Source organism: Rhinoraja longicauda, chromosome 7 (genome assembly GCF_053455715.1).
Source record: "Rhinoraja longicauda isolate Sanriku21f chromosome 7, sRhiLon1.1, whole genome shotgun sequence".
Taxonomy (NCBI): Eukaryota; Metazoa; Chordata; class Chondrichthyes; order Rajiformes; family Arhynchobatidae; genus Rhinoraja; species Rhinoraja longicauda.
This window is the reverse complement of record NC_135959.1, coordinates 27,360,757-27,381,652: the sequence shown is the minus strand read 5'-3', so window position 1 is coordinate 27,381,652 and position 20,896 is coordinate 27,360,757. Positions and strand designations below refer to the sequence as shown.

The following is a 20,896-nucleotide window of genomic DNA, read 5'->3' as shown; positions in this document are numbered from 1 at the left end:
TTCTACCCAGGACGGTTCCCCCGGGGATTCTCCTCCTGGATCTCCGCCAGTCAGTCCTCGGGCATCCCCTCTCTCGTCGCTGGGCCAGCCCTTCGGGGAACAAGACCCCGACTCGCCGCTGTTCCGGAGACGGGCGCACACCTTCAGCCACCCGCCCTCGAGCAGCAAGCGGAGGATCAGCTTTCCAATGAGAAGCCGCACCAGGCCAAGTCGCCCATCACTCGCCAGCAGTCGGAGATATTACAGAGCAGGTAGGATGCTTGTGCGTGAGGAGGCAGTGGCAGAGGAGCTCTGTGTGCAGGATGTAAGGAGCGGTGGAATATTAGGTGCAGGAAGGAACTGCAGGTGCTGGTTTACACCGAAGATGAGACACAAAATGCTGGAGTAACTCTGTTTCAGTTTAGTTTATGGTCACTTGTACCGAGGTACAGTCAGAAGCATTTTGTTGCGTGCTTACCAGTCTGCAGAAGCACAATTACATGATCACAATCGATCCATTTACAGTGTATAGAAACATGGTAAGGGAATAACCTGAGTTTAATGCATGGTAAAGCCAGCCAGTCCGATCAAGGATAGTCCGAGGGACATCAAAGAGGTAGATAGTAGTTCAGCACTCCTCTCTAGTTGTGGTAGGATGGTTCAGTTGCCTGATAACATGTGGAAGGAAACTGCTCCTGGGACAGGGAAGAAACTCAGCGGGGTCTCGAACCGAAACATCACCCATTCATTCTCTCCAGAGATGCTGCCTGTCCCGCTCCCACTGAGTTACTCCGGCATTTTGTGTCTTGCTTCTGTGGGATATTAATTCAAAACGGGATGGCAGAATCACAGAATCTTTGCGGCACATGAGGCCCTTTGGCCCTTAGTTTCCACGTGGTGCAATCCAACCATTCTCCTTTACCCTGAACCCTGCAAGTTATTTTCCCGTAAATTCTCTCTTGAAATCTCTGGTGGACTCAGCTTCAATCATCGTCAGGGGAAGTGCGTTGTCGCCCATCATTGGGCTCCGTTTAAAAATTCAATACGTCTTTAACTACGTTCTCACTTTGCTTCGTGGTGTTGTTAAATCACAAGGTGCAGCGACAATGGTCTTTCTTAAGCTCACGTGGGTTCCTTGGTGATTCAAATTAATCCCCTGCTCACCATAAGCTGCCGTGACAAAAAATCCCCAGCAATTGTTAAGTGAGAAAGACAAGGAATTAAAATTTCATGTGAATTGGTGTAGCTGCACACAAATTATACAAAGACGTTTCAAATGGTGATTGCTGAACCTCTCGTAAGTTGCACTGTTCATGATTCAGGGCCTCGTTTTAGTCACCCTTGGAGAGCTCCAGCCCATTCATTCGTTCCTTCCGAATGGCACTGTCTTGTGTATCTCAAAATATTCACCAAATCCTTCCTTGCACTTGTTTGTAGGGATATTGGAAGTATATTCAGTAACCCTGGAGATTATTGATAATGTTTCTGTTTCTGTTTTCTGCTGCACAACCGCCAACAGCTGGGCTATCTCGTGCAGGTTAATAACAGAACAAAAGACGTGCATATCATAAACCTCACATGTTCACAGCCAATCTTTGCAATTGGATTTTGGAACCAAGCCAGTTAGTGGCATGGAGGCTCAAACTTACAATGGAAACGTACTCTGACAGTGATTTTGTAAAACCTTACCTGGCTAGACGACCTTGTGGTGGGATGACTTTAAAAGGACTGATTAGGAGAATGTCATGTGCCGTGCTTTAGATCTGAGATGCATCAGCAGATTAGCTAATAACTAGAGTTGTTGTTCTAAGCGATAAATATTAACCCAGGTGACCAACAAGACTAAAAGAAAAGGTAAATGTGCAATTATGGCACACAAGCCAGAACTCAAATCAGTTCCATGGGTTCATTGTGCAGAATTCCAGACGTGATTTCTGATCCAAGCCTAATAACAATAAAATTGCAACCGGTGGTCAATTAATTGTCTCCCAAACTCATTAGGAAAGGTTTTCCCCTCACTCAGCCTCAGCCGGCTGTGGAGGCCAAGTCAATGTATATTTGTAAGGCAGAGATTGACAGATTCTTGATTAGTAAGGGTGTCAGGGTTATGGGGAGAAGGCAGGAGAATGGGGTTGAGGGGGAATGATAGATCAGCCATGAATGGTGCAGTAGACTTGATGGGCTGAATGGCCTAATTCTGTTCCTATAACTTATCAACTTGTAAACTCTTTCTAACGAAGCTAGCTGTAAGCATGCTTTTAGTATTAGTTATTATTTAGATGCAAGAAAATATTGTCTTTTCCTTGGTGATTGTTAAATAAGATCACTTTTCAAACGGGCCGTGGCATGTTGAAGATATCCGGTCAGTGCAGGAAACTTGTAATGCAGCTGTGCAGTAGAACTGGTTTCTCTACCGACAAGACTAAAGTTTACTCCTGAATGACTCTGAATAATGTTTATCAATTTATTTACGTTTCCTTTTGAAAGATTAATTTTTTTATTTATTTTGCGTGGCTTTCATGATTTTATTTTAATTTTACTCCCATATTTATTTTGCTAAGTGAACTGTCGCTCATCAAACTAAAATTGAATCAATGAATGGCAGATAAAAGAAACAATTACTTTGATGTGTTAAATTTCATTTAAATACATGTTAGGGTTGGTCCCTTCTATAATAATGTTTTCCATTGATCTACAATGCTCTGGATTTTTTATCAATCTTTTTTCTCCAATGTGGTGTTTGTATCTCATGCTGAAGTCTGGTTGCTGGATCAAGATAGGAAAGTGGATATTTCCCTAATCTTAGTGAGTGCTACACAGTGATACTGGGTCCAGTCTCCTGAGACTTGCCCATAATGTAATTTTCACTCTCCAGTAAGTTTGGTGAGTTCCCTTTGCGGGCTTATATGACTGATAACTTAGCTATGCATTCAGAGCAAGGTATGTTCCTATTCTATGTTCCATCTGTGCATTCTTCATTCTGCTTTCTGAAGAGAAATCAGAAAATATTTCCGAACCCAGCATGAAAAATACACATGAGTTTTCAAGGATAACTTTTAAATATAAAGTATCTTGATCCTCTTTGAACCTTCTGCACCGCAGGTGACTGTGAATGTGTGACTCTGTGAACTGGATGTTGCTTTCAGCCCTGTTATCCTCCAGTTGACTATGGCAAGGATGAGGAGAGGGAAAATAAGAAAGCGGGTACCTTCTCTAATCGAGGAAGCTTCAGAGTATGTGTAGGAAAGAACTGCAGATGGTGGTTTACACCGAAGATAGACACAAAATGTTGGAGTAACTCAGCGGGGTCAGGCAGCATCTTTGGAGAAAAGGAATAGGTGACGTTTCGGGTCAGTTCGGGCCTGAAGAAGGGTCTCGACCCGAAACTTCACCTATTCCTCTTCTCCAAAGATGTTGCCTGATCCCGCTGAGTTTCTCCAGCATTTTGTGCTAAGCTTCAGAGGATGACATCCCAGGGGTGAATTGACAAAGATCTGAGAACAGCCTGTCTCCCTCGGCTCCCAGCCAGAAAATCATTTAGGAGGACCCAAAAGAGGAGAGAAAATGATTCATCTTTAGCAATCTCAGGACAATGCTGATATGCCAGGGTTTCAGACTGGCAGTGCATCACATGAATGGCAGTCTTCCGTCTGAAGAAGGGTCTCGACCCGAAACGTCACCCATTCCTTCTCTCCCGAGATGCTGCCTGACCTGCTGAGTTACTCTAGCATTTTGTGAATTAAAAAATGGCAGTGCATCACATGTATACAGATTTGTATTCCCAACTTGGGAATGCTAAAATACATGGGATTTCCCCAGAGAGGAAATTCTGAAATAATATATTGGAGCATCCACTTAAAAATAAAAAGCATGATTTCTTGAGCTTGTCCTTAGAGTGACTATAATCTGTTTGTTAATTATTTCCAACTAAAGTTGCAGATATCTGAATTTTTAACATTCCACTATTTCCTAGGAAGTTTTGAAATCAAAATCACAAAAAATGCTCTGAACGAATATAAAAATATACTGATGAATGATTCAGCGGAACATATAATTTGAAAAGTTTAACATCTTTAAAAATAAAAGCAAGGTATTCAGGCAAATTTCACAAAATTGCCACCATAAATCAATTCATGGCAGCCTGTGATGTTACCTTGAATTGATTCCCAGATGCTCAACGATCTCACGGACAAGCTGCTGAGAGTTATAACGTTTCATTAGTTATGCACAACACTTGTGCAACAAAATGACCCTAGCCTCCTTATGGCAGAAATGATTTGTTATCATTCCAGTTGCAGCAGCTTTCAGCGTGTGCATCTCAACTGTGGAGCGAGGTGGGCTTCCTGTCCTCGCTTGACAATGACATCCCAAGAAGAATAATTGGAAGTGGCTCATGAATAAGAACCGAGGCTGATTTTTTTTCTCTCTCGGCCAAAAAAAATGTTCAAACCAACTGGAGTATCCCCTTCATCATAGTTCAGCTGAATTAAGATAGCAAAGATCAGGCTTCCAATCATAGGGAGATTTTAAAAGCAGGAAATGTGATTTATCTATGTTTCTCCAACTGAGGAATAACTAGGCCCTGTGTATTAGGGGCAATTTAACACCAGAGACAGCATCAAGTTTTTTGCCCCCAAGTTAGTTCAAGATTATCTGTTTTTGCCCACTGCAGATACTTGAGCACATCATGTAGGCTGATGTCCCACTGCAGTGCCAATTGAGCGCTTCAGCGTCAAGTGCCTTCCTTTGAAAGTGGTAGTAAGCCAAGGTCTTGGAGGCATGGAAAACTTTAAAGCCAAGTAGAAGAATGGATATTTTCCCCCTAATATACACCCCTTAATGAACCGCATGGGATGGATTTTGTGATCATTATCACATCCCCCGCCTAGTTTTTTTACACCCAGTAAAGAGACTTGACTAAATATCTGATCTGATAGTGCAGCACTCCCCCAGAACTTCCAGCTGTAAGTATACTGCAGGGTTAGAATTTAGATCCCCAGCCTTCTGGCTCAGAGGGAAGAGTGCTGTCCACTGAAAAGCAGATAATTCAACTATAGTACGTGAGAGGGAAAGACAGAGAGTTATGGGGGAGAGAGAAAGAAAGAGAGAGGGGGGAGAGAAAGGAGAGATATAGAGGGGGAGAGAGAAAGTAAAGAGAAGAGACAGTGGGGGGGGGGGGGGGGGGATCAATTATAAAAGCAACAAGAATTGATCTGATCTTTTTAAGTTAACCCACTGGTCATGACCATCTTTTCTTTCTAATATGAACATTTGTCAAACTGAATTTTAAAGGCTGTTGAGAAAAAGCTGATTGGGTTGAGTCTGGATGGGTTACCTGAGTCAGAACTCAGACTATTAACCCAAAATGAGAATTCATTGTTAGGTCTGTTGTTTATTTCTATTTTTTCTCTCTTTTGGGGACCTTGTGCCGTCTCCTGTTCCCAGAGTGGAGCCATTTAATTCGCTGAACCGTTGTCCCTCACTTCTCCGTACTGCCGGTTGACTATTTTCCTTCCTGCCTCCTGTGTTTTTCCACCTTCTCTTTTTTACCCTCGCGCAGCCCCATCAACATCGTGAGACGTGGCCGTTGTAACTCGGAGAGCGAAAGCACCTCCAGCAGCCTTCCCACCTCCCTGTCTGCCCCTTCTTTCCTGAAGTCCTTTTACACCAGCCCGAGCAGGCTGCTGCACCTGCAGTCGGACAGCTGGAGCCCCAAGAGGTGAGAGCGGCCTGCAACATGCGTGCAAAGTCTGCCCTTAACACCCCACCTGTTCCTGGTCCGCCTGACTAATCGACATGCTTGTGGCTGTAGCCGATGTTTGACACTGTCTCTTTGATACTCTAACAGTTGTGGTCTGCAGTGAATTAATGTTTCCGAGTCTGTCGTAGTAGGCTTACACCTTGTAATCTGCTTTTGCTTCAGTGTAAACTGTACAGGGAGCAATTCATCTTGAGTTATATGCCTCACATGTACAGTACAGCACTGGCTGAATGTGAGGCTCTCTGTTTTAGATTGATTGATTGAAAGATGCAGCTTGGACACAGGCCATTCGGCCCGCCGAGTCCATGCTGACCATCGATCACCTGTTCACACCAGTTCTATGTTATCCCACTTTGCATCCACACCCGACACACTCGGGGCATTTTACAGAGGCCAATTAACCGACAAACCTGCATTTCTTTGGGATGTGGGAGGAATCTGGAGCACTTGGAGGAAACACTCCAGAGTCACAGGGAAAACGTGCAAACTCCACACAGACAGCGCTCAAGATCAGGATTGAAACCAGGTCTCTGGTGCTGTGAGGCAGCAGTTCTACCAGGTGTGTCACTGTACAAATCCGAATCCAAGGAACCAAATTTTAGAAGCAGTGTACCACTTGGAGCCACCACACAGCAACCCAACCTGGATAAGTTATTTTTTACATACAAATCAGGATTTAGTCTGAGGAGGAATTTCACCAGTTAACACCTAATAAATCACTTGCAAAAGATCATACTTGGACATAATGGATTTTTGATAGGAAAAGCTATTGAGGGTTGTGGAAAGTGAGGTTGGAAGGTGAGACATGATCTAATGTAGTTTATTGACCTGCAAAGACAGAAATACCTTTCAAAAACAAGGGTCACCATACCAAGCATACCAATGCGTTAATATTGCCAGCTTAAAATAATTGTTTCAGTTAATAATGTCCTTGACAGTATCTCTAGCTATTTATGTTAAAATCGTTGGTTTGCTCAACATTTATGATTGTAATGCAAATGTCACCCAGTCAAAATCATGGTGCGCACAGTAAAATAAATCTATTGACGTGGTTTAGAACAAGGCAGTGATTTAGTTATAAATCTTTAACGTAAAAATAATTTTAATTATTTAGTATCAGTTGATATTTGAGGGAGGTGAAAATCTTGCTTTGATTTGCATGGTTTCTTCAAGTGCTGTTGGTATTTTCTCATCTGATTTGAAACTACGCGAGCAACATAGTCAGAAACAAGAGTTCATGTTGCAACAAGCTTGTTCCTGGTTATAAGGTGTAAGCCTTGGGGCACAGCATACCAGTGGGAGATGTCAACTCGTTGTGAATTTCTGGTCGTCTCCACAGATCGGAGTACACATCTACAGGGAGAAGGTAAGTTGATTGGGTCTGAGCCAATAGACCCTGTAAACCACTGCAGGAAAAAAAAGGTTAATTGATTGGGTCTGAACCAAGAGACCCTGTAAACTTCTACAGGGAGAAGTTAAGTTGATTGGGTCTGAACAACCAGACCCTGTAAACCTCTCAGGGAGAATATAAATTAATTGAGTCTAAGCCAACAGACTCTCTTCACATCTACAGGGAGAACTTAAGTCGATTGGGTCTGAGTGTAGATTGGCATTTGGTAAAGGTTGTAATTAGGCTATCCCTCTGTCAAGGGAATAGTTTATTGATGTTTCCTTCATATGAAAAGACGAATGATTGTCTTTTTATTAAATACTAAACCCAGAGAAAACTAATGTGTAAAACGTAACAGCCTGGGCTACACAGAAATCCAGTTATCTCTCCATTTGGAGATGGATTCTCTGGATGTTGATTTGGAATGGGCATTGCTGGAGAAGAAGATCAAGCAGCCTTCTTGGCAGGGATAGCAAGAGCTAACGGAGTTCAAGGGAGGAAAGCAACTCAAATAGGAGGATTTTTCATGCTGATTAAAAAGATAGGAATGAAAGGAATATGCGACTGATGGCCAGTAAATGGGCAAATGGAAACGTAGACAGTTTTGGTTGGATCATTGAGCAAGGGCATCCCATGACTTGTTACGTGAGCTGGAAGGATGTGCTTTGGTCGTCTGTGCTGGTTTTAAGCTTCTGTTTATGTTTATTAATCTGTATTGTCATCTGCACAAACTACCGAATTGTCCAATAAATTCCTTCAAGCAATTTACAACTTGGGTCCTGGTAAAGCACATTTAGTAGTGGGGGAATCAGACCGACTTGATTAGAGATGAAACATTTGGGTGAAGGAACTAGGGCTTGCTTTCTGGCTGCAATGCTGTCTGTAGACATCGACTGAAGCGCTGTCTGGAGACGTCCATCCAATTCTGACTCTTTAGCACCACGCTGCCTGTATTTAAGCTTGAGTGGCCCAGGCAATTGGTGGCAACTCTCCAAGAAACTACATTTGGCTTATTTTAGGAAATGTGGCAAAACATGACACCATGATTGGAGGCAGGCTGTTTTTCTGTGGTTGCGATTAAAAGTACTTGACCTTGAGAAAAGAATAAACATCACCCAACTGTACTGTTACACAGAAGAGGTGGGGGTAGAGGTTCATGGAACTGATTGGAATTATTTGTGTGAGTCCTGTTATTTGTGTGAACAGAGTTGCAAGAAAATCTCTCATTTGGAGTATCATTTGGCCACTCCAAAGGTGAACTGGTGGGACAACTACATTCCACGCAGACATGGGAGCCCTGATTTTGTGCTTTCAGCTGAAATGGGGCCTTTTCTGGAGCAAAGCATTGTCCAAAACTCTTCAGCCATGGCCCAGGGGTTAAGGGTTGGGAGAGCACTGAGAAGGATGGGGGCGAGAGCTGATGCTGGCAGTTGCACTGACTGTCATATACGTCGTATTCCCACTAATGGCAGCAGGCCCGGTGCAGCTTTTTTCAAAGAGGACATGACAGAAGTAGACGAAGGAGTAGGTCCCCAGACACCCTCAGCCATTCATGAAGATCACGGCTCGGCTATCAATGTGGTGCCATTTTCTTCCACTGAACCTTTATCCCTAGATTTGGAGTACGGCTTACAGTGGCTGGGGATCCAGAGTCTTGTAAGCCAGCGAGGAGGAGGAATGTCGTGGTGATAAGAATTAAGCCAGATATGCACCCTCACATAATGGGTAGAATCCCCTGCCTTTGGGGCTAAGACTATATTGCCATCCTTCAGGAGGAGTTGACTAAATAGATGGAGAGTCTCTACCACAAATCCCGACTGCAACGGAGGAATGAGTAAGTCTTTATCATAAGTAAGGCAAAGCCATATCCCATACTTGCACTCTCGGGCTCACCAAGCTCGGATCTTGAGTCTGAAGAAGGGTTCTGACTCAAAACATCACTCATCCGTTTTTTCCAGAGATGCTGCAGGGCTGTTACTGTTACTCTGCAGTTCCTTCCCACACATTGGGTCAAGATCTGCTGGGATTTAACCCTCTCCTTCCATAGGTGTGTGTGTGTGTGTGTGTGTGGGGGGGTGGGGGGGGGGGGGGGGGGGGGAGCACCTGAAAGGTTGGGGGTTACTGTGGCAGGAAGAGCAAAGCATTGCTTTTCTGTAATGCTCTGACTCTTTACTCATGGGTCCAGCGGTCCCAGATGCAAAGGAGACCCTGGTTCCTTGAGGAACCAATTCAATTATGGTGGCACAGTGTTGCAGCTGGTAGAGCTGGTGCCTCACAGCGTCAGTGACCCGGTTTTGATCCTGCCCTGAGAAGACTATCTGTGTGGAGTTTGTTCATTCTCTTTGTGATAATGTGCGTTTCCTCTGGGTGCTCCGGTTTCCTCCCACAGTGTGGGTTTGTAGGTTAACAGGCCGCTGTAAATAGCCCCAAATGTGTAGGGATTGGATGCGAAAGTGGGTTAACATAGAACTAGTGTGAACAGGTGATTGGTAGTCGGTGTAGACTTGGTGGGCCGAAGGGCCTGCTTTAATGATGTATCTCTAAACTAAAACTATTCAAAACCCTTTGTGTCTCTGTTGAATCATGCCATTCATACAGGAAGTAACCAAATCATGAGGAACATCATTATAGCACATTAGGCGGCATATCTGTCAATTGAATGAAGTTAATTATATGAAGACACATGCATCTTTCCTCATCCCTAGTTTGGAAGCCTCAGTATCACTGGTGCGTTGATGATATTCCTAAAATACTCTTTATTGAAACAGGATATCACAACTCCTTTTTATGGGATCAAGGACTGTAAAAAGTGACTACTTTGAAGCATAAGACCGGGATTACCAATGTCGGGCACTATGGTAAGCTTGGCAAGTGGCCACATTTGTGCTGTTTGCTGGATGATTCATTACGTTAGCCAGGGTACTATGACAGTTATTTATGTTCTACCTACCCCATGCTCAAATTCCGCCAGTTTAGTAAGAGTTTGATTTTCGCATTGAGCAATACAAAGGTACAGAAAATCATGCCATTATTCGACTGAACCAATGTTTAATGATTTCAGATAGACTGGCACCATAGTGACTCTGGTAATATTGTGTGCCAAGGTGCTGGTATTTGCACAGCATTGTGCTGTTGACTTTACCTTCCTTCTGAAAGTTCACATTGCCAAGACAAGCATTGACACGTCCAAAATCCATGCCTATTCCTCCCTTATGCTTTTATTGTCACTGTTGATCTTTCATTACATGCGTGTACAACAAATTGCTGTTTCTTTACGACCAGAGCAGCCTTAGCCTGTCCTGGCAATGGGTGGTTGGAGGTGGAAGGAAAATCTACATATCTTAGAGCAGAACAGTGGGAGACAGCTGTATTGTACCAGTATTATGCCAGTGCATAAGAACACAAGAAACAGAAACTGTAGTGGGCCACATGGTCACCATGCCTGCTCTGCCATTCAGCTAATTCTGAACCTCTGTCCCCTTGTGTTTAGGAATTTCTCCTTTTCCCACTCTTAAATTGTTGTTGTCGGCCCAACAATAACTCCTTGATTTATTAGTGTTTGATCTACAAATTTTTGCAAGAATACCATTGATTCTTCAGGGTTACACAAAGTGCTGGAGTAATTCAGTGGGTCAGGCAGTATATCCGGAGGACATGGATAGGTGACGTTTCGGGTCAGGCCCTTCTGCAGTCTGAAGAAAGATCCCAAAATGAAATGTCACCTATCCATGTCCTCCAGCCCTTTGAGTTCTACGCAAAATTCCAGCATCTGTAGTTCCTTGTGCCTCCATTTACTCTTCAGTATGTGTCTTCAGTTTATGAAGCTACATTTTACTGTCCATGCACAGGATCCTACTGTGCTGATATACACTCAATGCATTTTGCCCGGCCTTCTCAATTTTTGTAATTTTCCTTAACAAAATGGTTTCCATGAACACAGTTCCTTACTAAATTGGGGAATTTCTGCAGTCCAGTAGTAATATCCCATAGTTTTTTATGTCAGCTGATAACAATGGCCTGCACAGTGTGCTGAGAAGTTAGGGATGGCACAATGTCACAGCGGCAGAGTTGCTGCCTCATGGTGCCAGAGACCCGGGTTCAATCCTGACTGCAGCTGCTGACTATACGGAGTTTGTATGTTGTCCCCTTGACCTGCGTGGGTTTTCTCCGGGAGCTCTGGTTCCCTCCTACACTCCAAAGACATACAGGTTTGTAGGCTAGTTGGCTTGGTAAAATTGTAAATTGTCCCTCGTGTGTAGGATAATGTTAATGTGCAGGGCCTGTTGGGCCTGTTTCCACGCTGTATCTTTAAACTAACAATGAAAAAGTTATGGAGAGGTGATGATCTAGGCCAGCAATATGATCCGGATCCACACTTTAACTCCACCTCATCTGGGGTGGCGCAGCGGTAGAATTGCTGCCTTACAGCGCCAGAGACCCGGATTCAACCCTGTATATGGGTGCAGTCTGTAAAGTGTTTGCACATTCTCCTTGTGACCATATGGGATTTCTCCAGTTTCCTCCCACATTTCAAAGACGTGCAGGTTTGTAAGTTAATTGGCTTCCATAAAATATAATTGTCCTCAGTTTGTAGGATAGAACTAGTGTACGGATGATTGCTGGTCAGCGTGGACTCGATGGGGCTGAAGGACCTGTTTCCACACCGTATCTCTAAACTAAACTAAATCTAGCCCCAACTCTGTGAAATCTCACAAAATCATTAACCTCTCCAGAAGAATACACCTAGATAATTCACCGTTTTGTTGCTATACCATTATGTTTGCCTACCATCCTTTTCACGCAGAGGGTGGTAGGTGGAACAAGCTGCCAGAGGAGGTAGTTGAGGCAGGTACCATCGCAATGTTTAAGAAACATTAGACAGCTACATGGATAGGATAGGCTTAGAGGGATATGAGCCAAATGCAGGCAGGTGGAACTAGTGTAGATGGGACATGTTGGCCGGTGTAGGCAAGTTGGACCGAAGGGCCTGTTTCCATGCTGTAAGACGCCATGACTCTATGACTAATTAAATTATTTCAATAAAATAAAAACAGCGTGAATCTGGAATGTTAACTAATATTTTACAAAGGCCTACAGAGTTCATATACTGACCTTTAATCATTACTTTAAACCCTCTCATGAAACAACAATTAATAAAACGTCAAATAAAGTAGTTAAATATTTGTCGTGCATTTTGCAGGATATTATTTCCAGGCCTCTGCCTGAGGCATTTATAAGTCAGCTTTTTTAAATTTTAACGTGATTAATCTTGCTTTACTCAAATTAAACAGGGTTCAAAGTTGAATTTGCTGAGAATGTAAGATGTAAACAGACCAAAATTCTTCCACAAGCCCTGAGGTCATGTGGGATTTTCACAAAGGACTTGCTCTTAACTATTCAAAGAATACAAACATCCCAAAGAGACCCTAGTGGTCTTGCAAGATATTTCTTAATTCAGATTTTACACTGTAATTTCCCCGAAACTTGAATAACCGAAGAACAGCTTGTCCATGTCCAGTGAAAAGGAGAAGACAAAACATGGCAATAATGTAGATACGCAATGAAAATCAAAAATTCACTAATTGTCCAGATAACCTTATTTCCAGTTTATCCCTACACTCACTCTGGTTTTACCCTATCAGAGTCCACTCCCTCCCTACCATTCTCTGCAGTTTTACAAACTTTATGGACCAAAGGGTGTGTATCTGTGTTTTATGAACCTCTGGCCTTGACATTGTGCCTGTCATTGGAAATATCTACAAATGTGGTGGATAGACAGGAGAGGAAGGAGGGCTGAATGGCCTTTTATGTCTCTATGCCTCTTGAGGACAAGACTGTGGCTGAGCAGAGTTGTGATTGGAATTCTTACTAGAAACTCAAAAAGAGAGAAAATTGGATGTTTCTGTTTTACAAAAATATACTTTATTCATGATATACATTATATAGAAAGTCTGAAGAAGGGTCTCGACCCAAAACGTCTCCCATTCCTTCTCTCCAGGGATGCTGCCTGTTCCGCTGAGTTACTCCAACATTTTGTGTCTATCATCAAGTCAAGTCTACTTTATTTGTCACATACACATACAAGATGTGCAGTGAAATGAAAGTGGCAATGCCTGCGGATTGTGCTAAAACTACAAACAGAATAGATTTTTTTTTTAAAAGACACAACACAAAAAATAAATTAATGCAGTAAATTAGTCCCTGGTGATATAAGAGTTAACAGTCCTGATGGCCTGTGGGAAGAAACTCCGTCTCATCCGCTCTGTTTTCACAACGTGACAGCGGAGGCATTTGCCTGACCGTAGCAGCTGGAACAGTCCGTTGCTGGTTTAAATCTTTGGTTTAAACCAGCATCTGCTGTTCCTTTCGACATTGTATACAATTGGAACATGCCTTTCCTCATGCTCATTGCACTATCAATTCAATACATTTTCTTACAATGCGTGAACACCTCTCACATTTGTTCTTTGAACAGAATATTCCTAAAGTGTTGGAGAGGCTGTTCTACTGGGTCCAGTTACCAATAGCCTGTGGTGGCAGAACAGTGACAATAGACTGTGGTCCTTCCCCACAGAGCCTTTACAATGACTGCATCAAGCTTCAATAGGTCCCTCAGTACCCTTGAAGGTGCAAGAGGGCAGTCTTCACTTGTGGATTTTTTACACTGAAAGACCAATGAGTTTCATCAGTGAGCTGGTGACCTTTCATGAGCATCAGCATGTGTCCTTGGAAACACCCTGTAGATCACAAGGTCCTCTGTTGAGTAGCTGCCTGGGGTGAACCTCGACAAGAACCACTGCATCTCCGTCCTGGACTTTCTTGGCAAACATTTTTATTTCAAAGGGATATGCAGGAAATTCAGTGCAATCAGTACACATCCTATTTTACATTATTGTGCAGTCAGACCTATACAAAGCATCAAGGTTACTCATGTTTCCTCTTTAAACAATGAACCCGTGAAGTGTTTATGAGGCTGTTGCTCAGTCCTACTGACTCCCACAGTTATCTGGACTACACTGCAAAGACACTATTCCCTATCACTCAAGTCCTCTGTCTATACCATACTCCAAGTAGAGTATTATTTTCAGTGGTATATATTTTTTATGGCTAACATACCTCCCTTCAAAGACTGGTATCACAAACTGCTGGAGTAACTCAGCGGGTCGGGCAGCATCTCTGGAGAGAAGGAATGGGTGACGTTTTGGGCCGAGACCCTTCTTCACATCAGTCTGAAGAATGATCTCGACCCGAAAAGTCACCCATTCCTTTTCTCCAGAGATGCTGCCTGACCCGCTGAGTTACTCCAGCATTTTGTGATACCTTCGATTTGTACCAGCATCTGCATTTATTTTCCTACACAACTTGTCCCTTCAAAGAATGTTCAGTGTCCTTACAGTAGTGATAATCAGACTGAGTACTTGTCAGAATGGTGCTTGGATTACCAGACTGGTGCTGGGTTTGAGGGTATTAGCTCCAGGGAGAGATTGGACAGAATTGGATTGTTTTCACTACAACACCGGAGATTGTGCGGAGACCAGAGAGAGGGGGGATATAAAACGATGAGAGGCAGAGGTAGGGCAGACAGTCAGAACCTATTTCCCAGGATGCAAATACGAAGTACTGGAGGGCATAGCTTTAAGGTGAGACGAGCAAAGTTGAAAGCAGATGTCGGGGTAGGTTTTTAACACAGAAGGCGGTGAGTGAATGGAACGTGTTGCCAGAGGTGGTGGTGGAGACAGATACAGTAGTGGCGTTTAAGAGAATGTTGGATAGGTGTGTGGGTATGCAGGGAATGGAGGGATATGGTTATGTGCGAGCAGATCAGGGTTGGTCTTGGCATCATGTTCGGCACAGACCTTCTGTAACAAAGGGCCTTTTCCTGTGCTGTACTGTTCTATGTTCTATAAGTTATATGTATTGCAAGAAATCTGCTGTGAAGGCAAACCAAAGAAATTAAGATTAGGAGCAGTGCTGGACTTGCGTTGTGTGGAGATACAGATTTTGCGGCATATTGTTTCTGCAAATATACAATGCTTGGTATAATTAAATAGAATAAAGTGCTAGAGGAATTCAGTGGGTCAGGCAGAATCTGTGGAGCAAATGAACAGACAATATTTTGGGTCGGGACCATTCTACAGACCCTCTGGCCCTATATCAATCAGGTGCCTGGATAGTTTAACATAAAGAACATAGGAGCCACATAAGATTTCAACCACCAAGGTCAGGACAATATTGAAAAGCACAACATATATTGACAGTTCCACTAAGCTTCATGTGAATAAGGAATATCGATGTTCACTGGTGGATATGAGAATAATCTAATCGTTAATCTGTACACCCCAGTTGAAGTCTGACCAATGTTTTATGAAACTGGAGCATAGCTTCTCTGCTCTTGCATTAAATGATCTGACTTATAGAGGGCAGTATCCCATATATCTAGACATGATCTATTTGTGTTGCTAACTTCAAGAATCTTTGGACTTGTACATCTATCTGAGCATAAGTGGGAGAGTCTAGAACTTCTAACAATTATAGACCTGTTAGTTTGACGTCTGTGGTGGGAAAATTAATGGAAAAGATACTTAGGGACAATATATATAATCACTTGGATAAACAAGGCCTGATTAGAAACAGTCAACATGGATTTGTGCCTGGAAGGTCATGTTTGACTAATCTTCTTGAATTTTTTGAAGAGGTTACCAGGGAAATTGATAAGGGCAAGGCTGTGGATGTTGTCTATATGGACTTCAGTAAGGCATTTGACAAGGCTCCACATGGAAGGTTGATTAAGAAGGTTAAATCGTTGGGTATTAATAGTGAGGTTGCAAGATGGATTCAACAATGGCTGAATGGGAGATACCAGAGGGTAATGGTTGACAACTGTATGTCAGGTTGGAGGCCAGTGTCTAGCGGAGTACCCCAAGGATCTGTGTTGGGTCCACTATTGTTTGTCATTTACATTAATGATCTGGATGATGGTGTGGCAAATTGGATTAGTAAGTATGCAGATGATACTAAGATAGGTGGTGTAGTTAATAATGAAGTAGATTTTCAAAGTCTACAGAGAGACTTAGGCCTTTTGGAAGGGTGGGCTGAAAGATGGCAGATGGAGTTTAATGCTGATAAGTGTGAGGTGCTGCATTTTGGTAGGACAAATCAAAATAGGACGTACAGGGTAAATGGTAGGGAATTGAGGAATGCAGTGGTACAGAGGGATCTGGGAATAACTGCATTGTTCCGTGAAGATGGAATCTCATGTAGATAGGGTGGTGAAGAAGGCGTTTGGTATGCTTGCCTTTATAAATCAGAGCATCGAATATAGATGTTGGGATGTAATGTTGAAATTGTACAGGGCATTGGTGAGGCCGAATCTGGAGTATGGTGTGCAGTTCTGGTCGCCAAATTATAGGAAGGATGTTGACAAAATGGAGGGGGTACAGAGGAGATTTACTAGAATGTTGCCTGGGTTTCAGCACTTAAGCTACAGAGAGAGGTTGAACAGGTTGGGTCTTTATTCTTTGGAGCGTAGAAGATTGAGGGGGGACTTGATAGAGGTTTTAAAATTTTTAAGAGGGACGGACAGAGTTGACGTGGGTAGGCTTTTCCCTTTGAGAGTGGGGAAGATTCCAACAAGGGGACATAACTTCAGAATTAAGGGACAAAAGTTTAGGGGTAACATAAGGGGTAACTTCTTTACTCAGAGGGTGGTGGCTGTGTGGAATGAGCTTCCGGTGGAAGTGGTGGAGGCAGGCTCGATTTTATTATTTAAGAGTAAATTGGATAGGTATATGGATGGGAGGGGATTGGAGGGTTATGGTCTGAGAGCAGGTAGATGAGACTAGGTCAGAGAAAGTGGTCGGCGTGGACTGGTAGGGCCGAACGGGCCTGTTTCCGTGCTGTAAATGTTATATGGTTATATGGTTAGAGAGTCATAGTCTCAGAATTAAAGGATGTTCTTTTAGGAAGGAGATGAGGAGAATTTTGTTTAGTCAGAGTCAGAGATGAATCTATGGAATTCTTTGCCCCAGAAGGCTGCAGTGGATATTTTTAAGGCAGATATAGAAAGATTCTTGATTAGTACAAGTGTCAGAGGTTATGGGGAGAAGGCAGGAGAATGGGGTTAGGAAGGAGAGATAGATCAGCTATGATTGAATGGCGAAGTAGACTTGATGGGCCGAATGGCCTAATTCTACTCCTATCCTTATGATCTTATGATCACTTGCAAAATCCACCAATTCAGTGCAACTGGTCTGCTAATGTGAGTGTGCCGGCTGATTGTTTTATCGATGTGTGGTTCTGTACATTGTCAGGGCAGAACTCCCAGTGACCAGCCTGAGCTTGTCCTTGGTTCCTTGTACTCCCATCCGCAAGCTTCTTACAGGCACCCAGCCCTTAGGGAAACTGGCAGACTAATGCAGTGTACCTCCCCTGAATGTTCTGACCCGCCCAGTGTTAGATGGAATGCAGTCTCGGATCACCATTATCTAATACATTTTTGGTAAATGGTGTTGATTATATCCTCATCGACCCGCCCTAATCTCAGACTGTGGCCTCAGGCCTGTAATAACAGCCCGTGAGCAATGTTAGTCTGTAATGATGTTTTCACTATTTGCAAGCGATTCTCCTAGTTTTAAACCAAGGTCTCTTCACTGCAGCATGGAGCCTTTAAAGAATCATTAAAAATAAGTACTGATTTTTGTTAGCACTCGTCTCCCAATTAATTTTTCCCTGATAGTTCTACTTCTTCGTATAAAATCCTGATGTGTTCCACTGCTGTGCGGTGTTGTGGATTGTCCTTGCAATGGGGTCCAGGCCATACCCCTACTACTACACAGCATGCAAGGTGCCCTGAATCTGGTCTTGGGAGATTGTTAGCCTGCCGATTGTTAGCCTGCCGATTGTTAGCCTGCCGATTGTTAGCCTGTTGCAAGCTGAGCACAAAGGAGGGATGGGAGACTAGTCAGAAAGAGGAAGGCAGGTACCTAATCATGTTTGCCTATCACCTGTTATGAAAAGCCTGTAAGTGCTGGCAGTTAAGGGTGTAACCATAGCTGGATATTACAAAATAACTCCTATTATATCAAAAAGTACGACAATTAGGTGAATCAGGGTCAACTACTTGAGAGAGGAGCGCTCTCAAACATTGGGATTTGTTTTCAATGATTCTTTCAAGGCTTGGTGTTGCAGTCAATTGACTGGTTAAAAAAAAAGGGGAATGATTCGCAAATAGTGAAAACACCTATTGTTGTCAGGCAGCGGTCCTGACGATTCACCTTGGTGACCCAGGAGAAGATTTCTGCTCTTCACTGTCTGTACGCAAGTTTTAAGGTTACGTAATAACAATTACTCTGCAAGGAACAAGCAGTGGAAAACCTCTTGCCAGCTATTCGATGTACACTTGATAGAAGCAAGTCAATAAGTATGTGTGTCTCTTACCCACTTGGATGATTTCTGAAGGTGGATCAGTTTGCAGAGGAAGGGCTGCAAGTCACAGTAATCTGACATCGAGCTGGTAAGAATAGATTCATGGGGCAAGCCCATCACCTGCCCCTTAACCTGCACTGCACGTCATCCTAACAAAAGCCCACATTGGTTGTTGTTAAATGTCCTGTCGTTCATCCTATGCCGCACTAATTTCTGTGTTCACACAACTTCCTTCCTCTCAGGACTGTGGTTAAATGCGTGTTCTCACCCACTACTTAATATCACACGGCACGGCCACTTACTACTAAACCATCTAATGCGGCACACTGTGTTACTTCTGTATCCAGTACTGGAGAGGCTAACAGGTCGACCCCCTTGAGCCGTGTGCACGCATGTTTCTGAGCGTGCTTTCCCTTTTATGCTTCAGCGATGGTGAAGGAAGGAGAAGGGTCTTCACTGGATGCAGCACGGAGTCATTGAGTGGGGTGGGGACCTTGCTCACTCCGCGCCGTATCTCCTGGCGCCAGCGGATCTTCCTGCGCGTGGCCTCGCCCATGAACAAGTCGCCGGCCGCCATGCAGCAGAAAGGAACGTTGAAAGGTACAGTTCTTTCGGCAGGATAGCATGTTATACCTAGTCACGGAGGGATACAGCACACCACCAAGCCTTTCAGCCCACCCATTCCATGCTGACCATCAACCACCCATTTGCACTAATCCAATTTTTTAAATCCTCCCCATGTTCTTATCTACACCCTCCAGATTCTGCAAGCATCCTGCACAATAGGAGCAATTTACCACATACAATTAACCTGCCAGCCCACACATCTTTAGGATGTGGGAGTAAACAGGAGCACCTGGTAGAAGCCCATGCAGTCACAGAGAGAATGCTCAAACTCAACGCCGAATGCACTTGAGATCAGGATCAAACCCAGGTCTCGGGCACTGTGAGGCAGCAGCTCTGCTTGTATTTTAAAGCAGTTAACAGTTCATGTTTATGTTTTCCAGATGAGATAGCAAGCAAAATCTAACACTCAGCCGCGTAGAGATGGACTCAGAGTGTCCAATGTAAATGAGACAAGAGGCAGAAAGGCTGGGAGAGAGAATTTGGATGATGGTTGCTGAAGACGTGGTTGGCAATGATGGAACAAATAAACTTGTAGATACTCCAAAAATCAGATTTTCCAGAGGGATATAGGTAGAGAGGAGAGAAATCTTGGAGGAATTTGGAAACAAGGGTGCAAATTTTAAGATTTTACCTCAACTTGGGAAATTAGTGTTTTATATGAGCGCAGAACTTTCCAGAGGGGACACACCTCATGTATTCATTTGTCAGGATCCAGGCATCACTGGCAAGGCCTGCATTATGGCTCATCTCTATTTGAACTTGAACTCATTGGCTTGCTGGCCATTTCAGAGGGTAGATAAAAGTCAATTGCACTTGTTGGATTGGAATCACACTTGGGTTAGATGGTGTAAGGAGGGCAGATTCCACATGAAGGACATGAGCAAACCAGATAGATATTGGTAGCAAGCTGAGATGATCTACATGGACAAACAGGTGTAATCTGTAGGTCCATTAATTCAGGATGTATTATCCCTGTGTCTAAAACTAATTGAATTGTTTCAGTTGGTGAAGATGAAATCCATTATCACAATGGATAAAGAGGAAATGAAGCAATTGAGATTGAAGAGTCATCATTGAATGTTATGGCATGGAAGGTCATTCAGTCTATGTCAGCTCCATGTTCAGTAATCCTATCAGTCCCATTTCCTGCTCATTCGCCATAGTCTGGCAAGGTATTCTCTCTAGGAAGACACAAAATGTTGCAGTAACTCAGCAGGACAGGCAGCATCTCTGGAGAGAAGGAATAGGTGATGTTTCGGGTGTCTCTCTCCATATTTTCTTTGATGACCTAATCGATTCCGTTTCCGCCAGTCTGAAAAAGACCATGAATTACAATTGCTAATTATTTCTGAAATATTTTTCCTTTGGCATGCTTTTGCCACCAAATTAAAATCTGCAAATCCTCCGTGTTTGGAAGAATTTATTAGTTCTCATCCAATCATTTGAGCATTCATTTTCCCAATTTCAGGTAGCTCACAAGCCCGGTGTTCTCCACGCGTACACTCTCACCTGTTCACCTAGGTTTTTTTCTTCCTTTTCACGTTTCCCAACACCTCTCTCCTCCCCCTCCCCCCTCTTGACGAACCTACTTCCGACGACCCATCATTCAATCACCAACAAGCCTGTGGGACAATTTAGAGTGGACTATTAGCATACCACCCCCTCCCTCTGGTTTCCATGCAGTCACAGAGTGAATGTGTAAATTCCACACTGGC

General features: G+C 43.4%; 1 protein-coding gene across 1 annotated transcript in view; it reads left to right on the top strand.

Annotated features, from left to right (window-relative positions):
* Positions 1-20,896, top strand: part of LOC144595156 (TBC1 domain family member 4-like) — a 177,847-nt gene that overhangs the window by 134,965 nt on the left and 21,986 nt on the right. Inside the window, 4 exon segments of the mRNA XM_078402293.1 lie at positions 11-185; positions 188-251; positions 5,540-5,698; positions 18,982-19,154. Of these exon segments, the coding sequence (XP_078258419.1) occupies positions 11-185; positions 188-251; positions 5,540-5,698; positions 18,982-19,154 (571 nt within the window).